Source organism: Trachypithecus francoisi, unplaced genomic scaffold, assembly GCF_009764315.1.
Source record: "Trachypithecus francoisi isolate TF-2019V2 unplaced genomic scaffold, Tfra_2.0 Lachesis_group11, whole genome shotgun sequence".
NCBI classification, from domain to species: Eukaryota; Metazoa; Chordata; class Mammalia; order Primates; family Cercopithecidae; genus Trachypithecus; species Trachypithecus francoisi.
The window spans coordinates 63621615-63637327 of NW_022681456.1; the positions used below are offsets into that span (position 1 = coordinate 63621615).

A 15713-nucleotide genomic window follows, 5' to 3' on the forward strand; every position below is an offset into this window, starting at 1 on the left:
AGATAAATAAAGGTTACAAAGAAGTCATCACAATTCTGCTTAGTCTTTTATCATGCAGTTCTTATATGATGGACATCTCTAGAGTGCAAAATGTATCAAACTGAATGTTCCAGGAAGGGGTTCAGAAACAACTCCAGGCAGGCCACACTGCCTACCTACTGTGCATTGGGACAGGGTACATGAGTGGATGTGGAGAAGGCCTAAGTGACTGCGAGCCACTATGCTCTGTAGTTAGGTACATCCAGCTTCAGCAGACATAAAGCCTGAAGTGTTGTTCAGTCCCATCTAAGTTTTTCTTCTCCTTAATGCATTTCTCTCACTTTTGGAGCACTGGTTTCTTAGAAGGAGCCTTGTATCCTTTGTTTCTAGGTTTTTATTACTAGAAGAAGGGGGAAAAAAAACTCAAAATAAAAATAAACATATAGACTAGGCGCAGTGGCTCACACCTGTAATCCCAGCACGCTGGGAGGCAGAGGCAGGGGGATCACTTGAGGCTAGGAGTTGGAGACCCTCCTGGCCAACATGGTGAAACCCTGTCTCTACCAAACATACAAAAATTAGCTGGGCGTGGTAGCACATGCCCATAATCCCAGCTACTCGGGTGGCTGACGCAGGGGAATCGCTTGAACCCAGGAGGCAGAAGTTGCAGTGAGCTGAGATCGTGCCACTGCACTCCAGCCTGGACAACAGAGCGAGACTCAAAAATAAATAAATACATGAAATAACCATATTCTCTCTAATCACCCACTCTCTCGTCTCACATACAAGAGTGAAGTTTTAAAAAGTGATCTTTAAAAAGCTCGGCAAGATGGCCGAATAGGAACAGCTCCAGTCTCCAACTCCCAGCGCGAGCGACACAGAAGACCGGTGATTTCTGCATTTTCAACTGAGGTGCTGGGGTCATCTCACTAGGGAGTGCCGGACAATCGGTGCTGGTCAGTTGCTGCAGCCCGACCAGCGAGAGCTGAAGCAGGGCGAGGCATCACCTCACCTGGGAAGCGCATGGGGGAAGGGAATCCCTTTTCCTAGCCAGGGGAACTGAGACACACAACACCTGGAAAATCGGATAACTCCCACCCCAATACTGCGCTTTAAGCAAACGCGCACACCAGGAGAATATATCCCACACCTGGCCGGGAGGGTCCCATGCCCACGGAGCCTCCCTCATTGCTAGCACAGCAGTCTGCGATGTAACCGCAAGGCAGCAGCGAGGCTGGGGGAGGGGCGCCCGCCATTGCTGAGGCTTAAGTAGGTAAATAAAGCCGCTGGGAACCTCGAACTAGGTGGAGCTCACAGCAGCTCAAGGAAACCTGCCTGTCTCTGTAGACTCCACTTCTGGGGACAGGGCACAGTTAACAACAACAACAACAAAAGCAGCAGAAACCTTTGCAGACGCAAATGACTCTGACAGCTTTGAAGAGAGCAGTGGATCTGCCAACACGGAGGTTGAGATCTGAGAAGGGACAGACTGACTGCCTGCTCAAGTGGGTCCCTGACCCCTGAGTAGCCTAACTGGGAGACATCCCCCACTAGGGGCAGTCTGACACCCCACACCTCACAGGGTGGAGTACACCCCTGAGAGAAAGCTTCCAAAGTAAGAATCAGACAGGTACACTCGCTGTTCAGCAATATTCTATCTTCTGCAACCTCTGCTGCTGATACCCAGGCAAACAGGGTCTGGAGTGGACCTCAAGCAATCTCCAACAGACCTACAGCTGAGGGTCCTGACTGTTAGAAGGAAAACTATCAAACAGGAAGGACACCTATACCAAAACCCCATCAGTACGTCACCATCATCAAAGACCAGAGGCAGATAAAACCACAAAGATGGGGAAAAAGCAGGGCAGAAAAGCTGGAAATTCAAAAAATAAGAGCGCATCTCCCCCTGCAAAGGAGCGCAGCCCATCGCCAGCAACGGATCAAAGCTGGTCAGAGAATGACTTTGACGAGATGAGAGAAGAAGGCTTCAGTCCATCAAACTTCTCAGAGCTAAAGGAGGAATTATGTACCCAGCGCAAAGAAACTAAAAATCTTGAAAAAAGAGTGGAAGAATTGACAGCTAGAATAATTAATGCACAGAAGGTCATAAACGAAATGACAGAGATGAAAACCATGACACGAGAAATACGTGACAAATGCACAAGCTTCAGTAACCGACTCGATCAACTGGAAGAAAGAGTATCAGCGATTGAGGATCAAATGAATGAAATGAAGCAAGAAGAGAAACCAAAAGAAAAAAGAAGAAAAAGAAATGAACAAAGCCTGCAAGAAGTATGAGATTATGTAAAAACACCAAATCTACGTCTGATTGGGGTGCCTGAAAGTGAGGGGGAAAATGGAACCAAGTTGGAAAGCACTCTTCAGGATATCATCCAGGAGCACTTCCCCAACCTAGTAGGGCAGGCCAACATTCAAATTCAGGAAATACAGAGAACGCCACAAAGATACTCCTTGAGAAGAGCAACTCCAAGACACATAATTGCCAGATTCACCAAAGTTGAAATGAAGGAAAGAATCTTAAGGGCAGCCAGAGAGAAAGGTCGGGTTACCCACAAAGGGAAGCCCATCAGACTAACAGCAGATCTCTCGGCAGAAACTCTACAAGCCAGAAGAGAGTGGGGGCCAATGTTCAACATTCTTAAAGAAAAGAATTTTCAACCCAGAATTTCATATCCAGCCAAACTCAGTTTCATAAGTGAAGGAGAAATAAAATCCTTTACAGATAAGCAAATGCTTAGAGATTTTGTCACCACCAGGCCTGCCTTACAAGAGACCCTGAAGGAAGCCCTAAACATGGAAAGGAACAAGCGGTACCAGCCATTGCAAAAACATGACAAAATGTAAAGACCATCGAGGCTAGGAAGAAACTGCATCAACTAACAAGCAAAATAACCAGTTAATATCATAATGGCAGGATCAAGTTCACACATAACAATATTAACCTTAAATGTAAATGGACTAAATGCTCCAATTAAAAGACAAAGACTGGCAAACTGGATAAAGAGTCAAGACCCATCAGTCTGCTGTATTCAGGAGACCCATCTCACATGCAGAGACATACATAGGCTCAAAATAAAGGGATGGAGGAAGATCTACCAAGCAAATGGAGAACAAAAAAAAGCAGGGGTTGCAATCCTAGTCTCTGATAAAACAGACTTTAAACCATCAAAGATCAAAAGAGACAAAGAAGGACATTACATAATGGTAAAGGGATCAATTCAACAGGAAGAACTAACTATCCACCCAATACAGGAGCACCCAGATTCATAAAGCAAGTCCTTAGAGACTTACAAAGAGACTTAGACTCCCATACAATAATAATGGGAGACTTCAACACCCCACTGTCAACATTAGACAGATCAACGAGACAGAAAGTTAACAAGAATATCCAGGAATTGAACTCATCTCTGCACCAAGCGGACCTAATAGACATCTATAGAACTCTCCACCCCAAATCAACAGAATATACATTCTTTTCAGCACCACATCACACTTATTCCAAAATTGACCACATAGTTGGAAGTAAAGCACTCCTCAGCAAATGTCAAAGAACAGAAATTATAACAAACTGTCTCTCAGACCACAGTGCAATCAAACTAGAACTCAGGACTAAGAAACTCAATCAAAACCGCTCAACTACATGGAAACTGAACAACCTGCTCCTGAATGACTACTGGGTACATAACGAAATGAAGGCAGAAATAAAGATGTTCTTTGAAACCAATGAGAACAAAGATACAACATACCAGAATCTCTGGGACACATTTAAAGCAGTGTGTAGAGGGAAATTTATAGCACTAAATGCCCACAAGAGAAAGCAGGAAAGATCTAAAATTGACACTCTAACATCACAATTAAAAGAACTAGAGAGGCAAGAGCAAACACATTCAAAAGCTAGCAGAAGGCAAGAAATAACTGAGATCAGAGCAGAACTGAAAGAGATAGACACACAAAAAACCCTCCAAAAAATCAATGAATCCAGGAGTTGGTTTTTTGAAAAGATCAACAAAATTGACAGACCACTAGCAAGACTAACAAAGAAGAAAAGAGAGAGGAACCAAATAGACGCAATAAAAAATGATAAAGGGGATATCACCACCGACCCCACAGAAATACAAACTACCATCAGAGAATACTATAAACACCTCTACGCAAATCAACTAGAAAATCTAGAAGAAATGGATAATTTCCTGGACACTTATACTCTTCCAAGACTAAACCAGGAAGAAGTTGAATCCCTTAATAGACCAATAGCAGGCTCTGAAATTGAGGCAATAATTAATAGCCTACCAACCAAAAAAAGTCCACGACCAGATGGATTCACAGCTGAATTGTACCAGAGGTACAAGGAGGAGCTGGTACCATTCCTTCTGAAACTATTCCAATCAATAGAAAAAGAGGGAATCCTCCCTAACTCATTTTATGAGGCCAACATCATCCTGATACCAAAGCCTGGCAGAGACACAACAAAAAAAGAGAATTTTAGACCAATATCCCTGATGAACATCGATGCAAAAATCCTCAATAAAATACTGGCAAACCGGATTCAGCAGCACATCAAAAAGCTTATCCACCATGATCAAGTGAGCTTCATCCCTGGGATGCAAGGCTGGTTCAACATATGCAAATCAATAAACGTAATCCAGCATATAAACAGAACCAAAGACAAGAACCACATGATTATCTCAATAGATGCAGAAAAGGCTTTTGACAAAATTCAACAGCCCTTCATGCTAAAAACGCTCAATAAATTCGGTATTGATGGAACGTACCTCAAAATAAGAGCTATTTATGACAAACCCACAGCCAATATCATACTGAATGGGCAAAAACTGGAAAAATTCCCTTTGAAAACTGGCACAAGACAGGGATGCCCTCTCTCACCACTCTATTCAACATAGTGTTGGAAGTTCTGGCTAGGGCAATCAGGCAAGAGAAAGAAATCAAGGGTATTCAGTTAGGAAAAGAAGAAGTCAAATTGTCCCTGTTTGCAGATGACATGATTGTATATTTAGAAAACCCCATTGTCTCAGCCCAAAATCTCCTTAAGCTGATAAGCAACTTCAGCAAAGTCTCAGGATACAAAATTAATGTGCAAAAATCACAAGCATTCTTATACACCAGTAACAGACAAACAGAGAGCCAAATCAGGAATGAACTTCCATTCACAATTGCTTCAAAGAGAATAAAATACCTAGGAATCCAACTTACAAGGGATGTAAAGGACCTCTTCAAGGAGAACTACAAACCACTGCTCAGTGAAATCAAAGAGGACACAAACAAATGGAAGAACATACCATGCTCATGGATAGGAAGAATCAATATCGTGAAAATGGCCATACTGCCCAAGGTGATTTATAGATTCAATGCCATCCCCATCAAGCTACCAATGACTTTCTTCACAGAATTGGAAAAAACTGCTTTAAAGTTCATATGGAACCAAAAAAGAGCCCGCATTGCTAAGACAATCCTAAGTCAAAAGAACAAAGCTGGAAGCATCACGCTACCTGACTTCAAACTATACTACAAGGCTACAGTAACCAAAACAGCATGGTACTGGTACCAAAACAGAGATATAGACCAATGAACAGAACAGAGTCCTCAGAAATAATACCACACATCTACAGCCATCTGATCTTTGACAAACCTGAGAGAAACAAGAAATGGGGAAAGGATTCCCTATTTAATAAATGGTGCTGGGAAAATTGGCTAGCCATAAGTAGAAAGCTGAAACTGGATCCTTTCCTTACTCCTTATACGAAGATTAATTCAAGATGGATTAGAGATGTAAATGTTAGACCTAATACCATAAAAACCCTAGAAGAAAACCTAGGTAATACCATTCAGGACATAGGCATGGGCAAGGACTTCATGTCTAAAACACCAAAAGCAACAGCAGCAAAAGCCAAAATTGACAAATGGGATCTAATTAAACTAAAGAGCTTCTGCACAGCAAAAGAAACTACCATCAGAGTGAACAGGCAACCTACAGAATGGGAGAAAATTTTTGCAATCTACTCATCAGACAAAGGGCTAATATCCAGAATCTACAAAGAACTCAAACAAATATACAAGAAAAAAACAAACAACTCCATCAAAAAGTGGGCAAAGGATATGAACAGACATTTCTCAAAAGAAGACATGCATACAGCCAACAGACACATGAAAAAATGCTCATCATCACTCGCCATCAGAGAAATGCAAATCAAATCCACAATGAGATACCATCTCACACCAGTTAGAATGGCAATCATTAAAAAGTCAGGAAACAACAGGTGTTGGAGAGGATGTGGAGAAATAGGAACACTTTTACACTGTTGGTGGGATTGTAAACTAGTTCAACCATTATGGAAAACAGTATGGCGATTCCTCAAGGATCTAGAACTAGATGTACCATATGACCCAGCCATCCCACTACTGGGTATATACCCAAAGGATTATAAATCATGCTGCTATAAAGACACATGCACACGTATGTTTACTGTGGCACTATTCACAATAGCAAAGACTTGGAATCAACCCAAATGTCCATCTGTGACAGACTGGATTAAGAAAATGTGGCACATATACACCATGGAATACTATGCAGCCATAAAAAAGGATGAGTTTGTGTCCTTTGTAGGGACATGGATGCAGCTGGAAACCATCATTCTTAGCAAACTATCACAAGAAGAGAAAACCAAACACCGCATGTTCTCACTCATAGGTGGGAACTGAACAATGAGATCATCTGGACTCGGGAAGGGGAACATCACACATTGGGGCCTATCATGGGGAGAGGGGAGGGGGGAGGGATTGCATTGGGAGTTATACCTGATATAAATGATGAATTGATGGAGAAAAAAAAAAAATTGATCTTTTTTTTTTTTTTTTTTGCCATCCAATGTATATAATTATGCAAATGCAAGTGTCTGGAATCAAGTTCATTTCATTTAAACAAATTGGTTTTAAACTATTATTTACATAATAATTTTAAATAATACTCTTCCTATCCTTCAGAATTTCCTGGAGTCCCTCTTTTTATACCAACTCCCGAAATTCAGGAGCACTGGCCGGGCATGGTGGCTGAAGCCTGTAATCCCAGCACTTTGGGAGGCCAAGGCGGGTGGATCATGAGGTCAGGAGATCAAGACCATACTGGCTAACGTGGTGAAAACTCATTTCACTAAAAATAGAAAAAATTAGCCGGGTGTGGTGGCAGGCGCCTGTAGTCCCAGCTACTTGGGAGGTTGAGGCAGGACAATGGTGTGAATCCAGGAGGCAGAGCTTGCAGTGAGCTGAGATCGCGCCACTGCACTCCAGACTGGGTGACAGAGAGTGAGACTCCATCTCAAAAAAAAAAAAAAAAAAAAAAAAATTCAGTAGCACCCACAGTACCTTTTAACCTGAAAACACAAATATTCATCACAATGACTCCTTTTAGGTTCTCAGGTTGTTTTTCTTGCATAGCAGATGAGAACATTTTCTAAGACAGTGGTTTTTGAATCTTGTCTTCACATTAGAATCATCGCAGAACTTTTAAAAAACATCAATGCCCAGGTCTCCCCCAAGACCAAATCAGAATCTTGGAGGGTTGGACTCAGCCATAAGAACTTCTTTTTAAAGTTCCCCTGGTGATTCTAATGTACAGCCATAGGTGGGAACCAAAGCTCCAAGCATATACAATTGTGAGTCACAAAGAGATAGTGCAGTGACTGGAATAGTAACAAGAGGAAGCTGACCCCAAATTTAGATTTTGCTATGGTTAATCCATAGAGATAATCTCCCTGTAGACAATTTGTTGCCTTGAATACTCTATTACAAGACTGGATATACTGACTGCTTTAGACAAAAAGGATATGATTCAAAATATAAATACATTCAGTAGGAACTCAAGGTATTTTAAAGAAATTGTTCGTCAAAGATCAAATTTACTCACAGTATCTTCTCTAGCAGTTCACGGCTTAAGAAATTCTGTATTTGCAATGTATTCTTTCCCTCCCCTGCCTCTTACTGTAATTAATGCGAGAAACTCAAGGGAGAGGAAAAAAGTCCTTATTCTATTTTTCTAAGAAGTGATTTCCTAAGTGGTTTCTTGTGTTGTGGGCCACGAAGAAAAGCTTGGAGGTGGTTGGGATTCAAGACACTGTTGGGAATCTAGACATTCTACAAAGAAACAGAGGGGAAACGTGGGCCTTCAATAAAGAGGTAAAGTAAGGCAAAGAAAAGATCTAGGCAGCCAAGATCCAACAGGAATGGACAATGGATATTGTCTAATTGCAGGAACACTGTGGAAACACTCTGCTTATGTACGTGACTCTGGCATAATATTTTCATTACATTGAAGTTTTCCATCACACTGCTTACAAGAATTTCCAAATTGAGCATTTATTGGTAAAAATAGAAAGGTGATGCTAAAGAACAAACTTACAGTCTATAAATGCTACAACATATTTATAATCTGGATAAAGAGATATAAATTGGTTTGGCTGAGAAAACCTTGACTAAAATGAATAGGATGTTATCCCTGACTTGTGTAACATAAATATATCCTTCTCCAGTTCTGTCAGTTCCTGAATACTTTATAAAATGTATTTTATTCAGGTAATTTTTCAAAACAACTGTTGCCAAGATCTGAACTGGCACTGGAAAAAAAAATGATTATTTTCAGGGGAGAGAGAGAGAAAGGAAAGACAGGAGAAATCTTAGTATTACATAAAGGATTGTGATTGCTTCTAGGTAATTTAAAAATCAATATCCCAATGATTTCATTTTACCTTTTCTGCCAGATCTTCAAACTGCCTGAAATTATGAAGCAGTCTTTTTGTAATAAATTATAATGTGTCCATGTCTTGATTAGATATTAGCCATTTATTAATGTGTGTGTGCATATATATGTATATACAGATATGAAATTTATTAGTGCTTGAACCACTATCTTAAAATAATTAGCAGTATTTCACCAACTATAACAACTTCTAAATGATGAACTGCCATAAAATTTCTAAATCATTAGTACTGGTTGGCACTTACCTTTGACATTATTGATTTAATTCTAAAAAAAAAAAACGATGTTTCTAAAACCCTGAGATTTCTTTTTAAATTCCTGAGCATTAAGAGGATCAAGTTACAACATTTGTCTTTGAGACGTTATCATTTCTTCAAGATCTTCAACATCATACTCCAAATTCTATATTCTTAGTCCTATATTTAGTGCTTATATTATTGATACTTTTTAAGATAAATCAATATTCATTTGTCGACAGGAGCATTTTTTTGGGGGGGAGGGAGAAGTCATTCATATTTTTAAAAAGAAATTTTTTTAAAAAAATTTGAGACATTTAAAAAAATGTCTCAAATTCAAGAATTTACTGTTCAGGAGGTAAGACCACAAGTTTTATTGCAGAGTGATGGTAAGCTTGTTTAAAATACTATTACAATATTAATGTAGAATTTTTTTCTTTTGGATTAATACAAATATATATTGTTACAATTAATAAACTGTTCCTATGAACAAAAGATTCATTCCCTTTTGGACTGTTTTTCTGCTTGATCCCTCAAAAAAAATGGAAAAATATCAGTGACTTTTAAAAAGATACATACCTTTACTTTGATAGTTAAGCAACAAGGAGAGTAGAAAAGATCAAGGGAAGTAAAAAGGGAACCAGAACCAGGTACACTACAAAGCTCAATTAGTTCACAGGCTAAGGACACTGCTTTTTATAAGTTATTTTTCTCCATTGGGAACAGTTTTCTGAGACTTCCTCTCTCTGCTCTCCATCCCGGGAGTCCTAATCAGGTTTTATCTTTTTTTTTTTCTTCTTTTTCTTCTTGCTTGCTTTCGAGACCAAAAGAAGTTGTCAGAGAAGTCATATTAGGTACATTTCACTGAAGGTTTTCTATTTTCAGCAAGTTTTACTGTTCTCCAGACGACTCCTGACTGTCCCTAAACACAAAGGGTAACTAGGCTCCCTGTAGACTCTTTTGAGAATCTATTTCATGAAAACTAGGAGCCCTCTGTACTTCCCAAAATGGACCCGCAATATTCCACATTTGATTCCAGGTCGTTTTGTCAAGCCACAAAAGCTTATTTTTGAACCCCAAGTTGAAAATGTCTGTGTAGAGCGAAAAGGTAAGGAACTCTCTCACAACTTTCGAGGGTCCCCTCGACCTTTCAAGGAAGGTCATTCCATCTGAGTTCTAGATGAGACCAACTGAAGCTCGTACCTTGACAGTGTGCTGGAGTAGGTGGATCCTCGCTAACCACTGGCTTTAAATGGAGGAAAAGTTAACTTTCTTGGCTCCTTGCACTTCTCCAAACCCAGTCCGGTAGGCGCAGGACCCGGACTGGGTCGAGGCCTCAAAATCTGAGACCAGGCAAGACAGGTTTTAAAGTAAGCCTCTGGGCACCACTGGTCGCTGCGCGTAAGCTCACCCGAAAGACCGGTGCCCTCGGGCTCCCTGATGTACTCATTCCTGGTTTGAGTACAGCCTGCGCCACCTGGTCTCCTCCCAGCAATGCGAGCACACGCCGAACCCTCCCCGCGCGGAGTCTAACACCGACGCTGCCTCCAAACCTCCCTCGCGGGAAGCCCCTGGGTGCACGGGGCGTTCTTACCTTGGGGTTGGTCAGGAGCTGGTGCTCGTCGCTGTGCAGCAGCGCCCTAGAGTTGGACTCAGAGTTGTTCACGTAGACCTGGACGCAGGGGTACTGTGAGGTGCCCCTGCAGTCGGCGCCACAGGTGAAGGTGCACTCGAACACCTCGCCGATCTGCTGCACCGACAGCACCGTGCAATTGGCCTCCGTGGCTTGCAGATCCTGCAGCGCGGGACTCAGCCAGCAGAAGCCGAAGATGAACAGCGACACGACGCCGGAGATGATGAGAAACAAGCCGAGCCGGATGCTCTTGTCCTCGGCTTCCGTGTACTCGTAAGCCACCCGGAGCTTCGCCATCGCCCCCCACTCTCGGCGGCTGGCGCGCTCCCCCCGCCCCCTCCCGCCCCCGGCGCCGAGCCCGACTGCCTCGGGCGGGAGGAGCCGCCGCCGCCACCGCCGCCGCCGCGCGACAGCAGGGGAGTGGGCGGCGAGGGGGAGCGCGCGAGAACAAAGGGGCCGAGGCTAGCGGCGCCCCCGGCGGCGGCAGCGCCCCCCAGCCCCCCAGCCGCCGCCTGGGCTCCGCGGTGCAGCCGCCGCTTCAGAGCCTCCTGCACCCTCGGGCGCGGGGAGCGCACGGTCCGCTCCAGCTTCCAGCGCCCCCTGCCAGCCTCCGCCCCCGCACTCTCCCCGCCTCCCCCACCCCACCTCCTCTCGTCGGGTGTCTCTCTGTCTCCATCGCCCGCTGGCCGCTTCTCCGCGGACTCGTCCGGCAGCTGCCCCAAGGCTAGGAGTGCCTGAGCTGGGGCGAGCCCGGGGGCTCCCCCGCGCAGGAGGAGGCTCCGCCCCGCCCCGTCCGCCGCCGACCCTGGCCCTTCCGCCCCGCCCCGCTCCGCCCCGCCCTGCACGGGGGCGTCTCCTTTGGGCGAGGGGTTGATGGCACAAGCGACAGCAGCGACTTGCAATCGGAATCTTCCATCAGTCCCCTTAGAGGGACGTCCGAGATGAAAGATTAAGATCGATTTAGCTTAACCGGAGGGAAAGTTAAAAAATAATAATCAGAGGGGAGGGTGGAGTTCAAGGGGAGCGGCGGGAATCTTGAACTCTAAACGGGGACTGGTCACCTGCGGGGAGAGCGGCCAGGCTCCGGGCGCACCCCGGGAAGCGGGCACGGGTGGCGGTGTGGGAGGACACGAGCCGCCCGGGCCGGGCGGATCGAGGTGAAAGCCCCAGGTTGCGGTGTGCGCTGGGAGGTCCCCGGGGACTACTCAACCGCAGGTTCCCATGCCACGGGCGGGCTGGCGCGCGGCGGTGCCTGAGGCGTGACCCAGCCGTGCCCACGCCGCCTCCCCAGGGAGCGCGGTAACCGTCCAGTCCCAGGACCTGGGCCTCCTAACCGTCTTGGTGCAGACTTGCGCCCCCTGACCCTGCTGCGACCGGGAGGGCTACAGGATTGGAGTTAAACAGGCTGAGTCAGGTGGAGTTTGCTGTGGAGGCAACGTGCGTGGGGGCAGGAGGCTGGACGAAAGAAACTTGCTGCTCAGGTCCTCGGTGACCCTTGTGGCAACTTACGTCTCTGGCAGCCGGGTCGACCCCAACTTGATTTGCCCCCATGGCTGGGGCTGACTGAGACCAAAGGAAACAGGTGGAGAGCTTTGCAGCCTGGAAAGAAATACCACTTTTCCCATCAGAACTTGCTTCGGAGCTCCCAAGAACAGAATCGTTTCTGTCGTTTCCCCCCTTAGGAGTCGTGCCACCCCTGATCCGTCCCAGGATTTGTAGATAAGCTTTCCAGGAGCGCTGTTTAAAGCGACAGCAGCAGGCAGACCCACTTTGGGACAGGTACTGTTTCTAGACCTGTGTTCTGCTCTTAATACTTGCTGTTGCTCCCTCCACCCCCAATTACCTCCACCCCAACTATGCTTCAGCCTCTATTCTTTTCGCGACCTTTTAAAAGTTAGAATTACCTTTTTTCCCAAACCACACTTTTATCATAAAATCAAACTTGAGACCTATTTATATCTACATTTCGAAGAATAAATCAGAATATTGACTTCCTTGCAAACTACATACACTTTTTTTGTTTGTAAGTCGCAAATGAATAAACTCTTAATTATGTTCCTGATGAATACGGAAACATGGAATCATGGAATTCTTGATTTCTCTTTCCTGGACTTCAAATGTTACTTAACTGGTATTGAGTACCTTTCGACTGCAGTTCTGATACGTTATTTGGAAGCACTACATTATGATAGGTAACAAGTATTTCCCAGCAATGGGCAAATTAGTTACAGGAAGATCTTAAGTGTCTTTTTCTCAATAAATTAAGAAGATGTAGGGTTTGAAAAACTTCCAAATTAGGAAGATGCTTTGTTCTCTAATACCTTTTAGGTTTTGAGAGAGATTTTCTTTTTTTAATTTAAATGTAAGAATTGTATTCTTTTTCTGTTAGCATAAACACAATTTTGATTACATTACTTAAAAGCGAGTTTAATAGTTGAAATAGCATAACCCAAAATCACAAATCTTCAATCTGAATATTTTTCCTATTGCAGGAAAAATAAAAATAGGAAATATTTTTTTTCTATTGTTATAATCTTTTCCAAGAAAGCAAAAGCCATGTCTAAGATCTGAAACAATGATGAACAAACAAGATCCAGTTATTCTAGCTCAGTATGATGAGGAACTGAAACTTGAGGCAGAATTCCTATTAATGCATAGCAGTTGGGGGACTACCAATAATTAAATGAATATGATTCATTTTTCAATGATTCCAGAGCTCAAAGTCTTCTGTGAATGAAACCTCTGCCTCAAAACTGAAGTACGGTGGTCTAAGTCTAGGGAACAAAATCAGAAAATTCTATCTTATTTTAACCGAAATTCTTGAAATTTTAAAATCCATTTTCTTTTAGTTCTGTTTTTAGTCAATTTCTTTCCTGGCAATTATTCTTAAAGTATTTGAAGAAACTTGTGTCTTCTGTTCTTTAGACATTTTTCTCCTGTTTTCCTGTTTTTAATTTAGCTTGTTTTCTCTGAACACATTATCTTCACATCTTTATTGAAAGTCAAACGTATTAAGACTTCACAAATTAAATCAATTTCTATTTTATTCTTAATGAAATACTGGAAATGTTTATTAGTTTTACTTACTTGAAGCGGAGCTGCTTTACCACATTCCCAAGGAAGATTGCATATGTCAGCCCCTCAGTTTCAGAATACAGGTCACCACTTACTAAGTCAGAATGGTAGTAAGAACTCCAAGAAAGCTCAGAAATGCTAAGCTCTGAGGTCACTTAACATCTCTGTTCCCTGTGGAAAGTGGAAGTAGCACAGAGAAAGCAGCTAGTCCTTTCTTTGAATAGTGTTCCACCAATTAAGATTAAAAATGTATTATTAAGAACCAGACTAACTTATTTGATGTACATCATCTGCAGTAGTTTTTCCAGTAGGGTCATGGCCAGGTCTTGATAAAGTCCAATTTAAAAGAAAAAGCCTATCTAAACAAGGGCATTTAAAGCTATGTTATTTATAATTTGTTCTCATGATCAATATTCAAAAAGTCCTGTAGCTGATGCTCAAGTTGCAACATACAATATCATATTATATATATATTTTATTAAAAGACTCTAAGAAGAACTATAAGGCAGGCTTTTGTATCCTAGGAATAGAAGGGAATTTAGAGCAGGTGGGAAATTTTTTTCAAAAATTGGCACATTATGAAGTTTTTTGATAACTGTCACTAAACACTTGAAAAGCTAAAGTACATAGGAAAATAATGTATAATCACCTATTAAAATTTACATTCTAGAGTTTAGACCTTTTTAACTAATTAGATATTAAACATGATGAAAGTATGAGTGATCCAACAAAGAAAACCATATAAAACAATTTTATATTTTCTTCTTGATTCAGCAGCTATAATTATAGATTTTGTTAATGTCATAGGAAACTGAGTTCCAGCTTGCCAATACTAAAACATTAATTTTCTTGTCATGCTCCATTATGAGTGTTAAATATTTGTTATTAGCCTCAGAATTTTAAATTCAAAATACATTTCCTATGTGGTCACTATTTTTTCTGATTTTTTTTTTCCTGGCCATAAACTTCACCTATTAAAATGAGCATGTAATTATTACTAAGAACACTACTTACTATTTCTATTTCTAATCACAGTAAATTAGAACAGGGATTTTAACCATTGCCTAGTTCAACATTAATGAAGAAGCTCTCAGACTTTGCATTTTGCTTGTAGTAATAATTATTTAAAATATTTTTTAAAAGCTCAAATTTGTTTGTGTATAGCCTTTATGTTTGCAATTGAGGAAAGCAAAACACAGATAATCAATTCACATTTTTTCCCATTAAAATTTACATTCTGGATTAGCAATTTTTAATACCATACTGGTAGTGCTCTAGAGTTCCTAAAATCTCACCAACTGTTGAGTCTTTCATGTTAACTGCAGTAAACCTCTATGGGAGAGATACACACAGGTATGTAATGAAAGGGAAATCAGCTTTGGAACTTGAAACATGGAGGCCAAGAGGTTTTGGTCCCAGCTTAAATAGTAAATAATTTGACATAAGGTAAATAATCCTTAGTCTATTTTCTGTTGCTATAACTGAATACTTGAGACGGGTAATTTATAAAGAAACTTATTTCTTACAATTCTAGATGCTGGGAGGTCCAAGGGCATGACAGTAGTACCTCGTCAGGTCCTTGTGTGCCATAACATGGCAGAAGGCAGTTGCATAGCAAGAGAGCAAGAGTGCCTATTAACTCAGACCACCGTCCATGTAACCCATCAGGCCCCACACCCTGATGACCTTATTTAATCCTAATTATCTCCCAAAGGCCCCATCACCAAATACCATCAAAAATATGAATTTGGGGAATGCGTTCTAACACATTAAATTTGGGGGACACTTTTAAACCACAGCAATAATTTTAGTTTCCTCCTTGTCATACAAAAGGTTTGATCTAGAAGACAGTTTTAGTATTCTAGTATCTAATTCTCCATCTTTGCTTTGCTATGCACTTTAGAAAATTGGGTATTGCTATATAACAGTATCTAGTGAAGTTAAAAGGTCTTTAACAGAATCCCAAAACATGGAGAGCATGTCCTAGCATGACGGCTAATAG

General features: G+C 42.1%; 1 protein-coding gene across 1 annotated transcript in view; it reads right to left on the bottom strand.

Moving 5' to 3' along the window:
• KCNMB4 (potassium calcium-activated channel subfamily M regulatory beta subunit 4) overlaps positions 1–11386 on the bottom strand; it is a 72418-nt gene extending 61032 nt beyond the window's left edge. The window contains exon 1 of the mRNA XM_033221273.1: positions 10598–11386. Coding sequence (XP_033077164.1) covers positions 10598–10933 — 336 coding nt within the window. The 5' untranslated portion in view covers positions 10934–11386. The remainder of the gene's footprint in view (positions 1–10597) is intronic.
• Positions 11387–15713: the final 4327 nt, after the last annotated feature.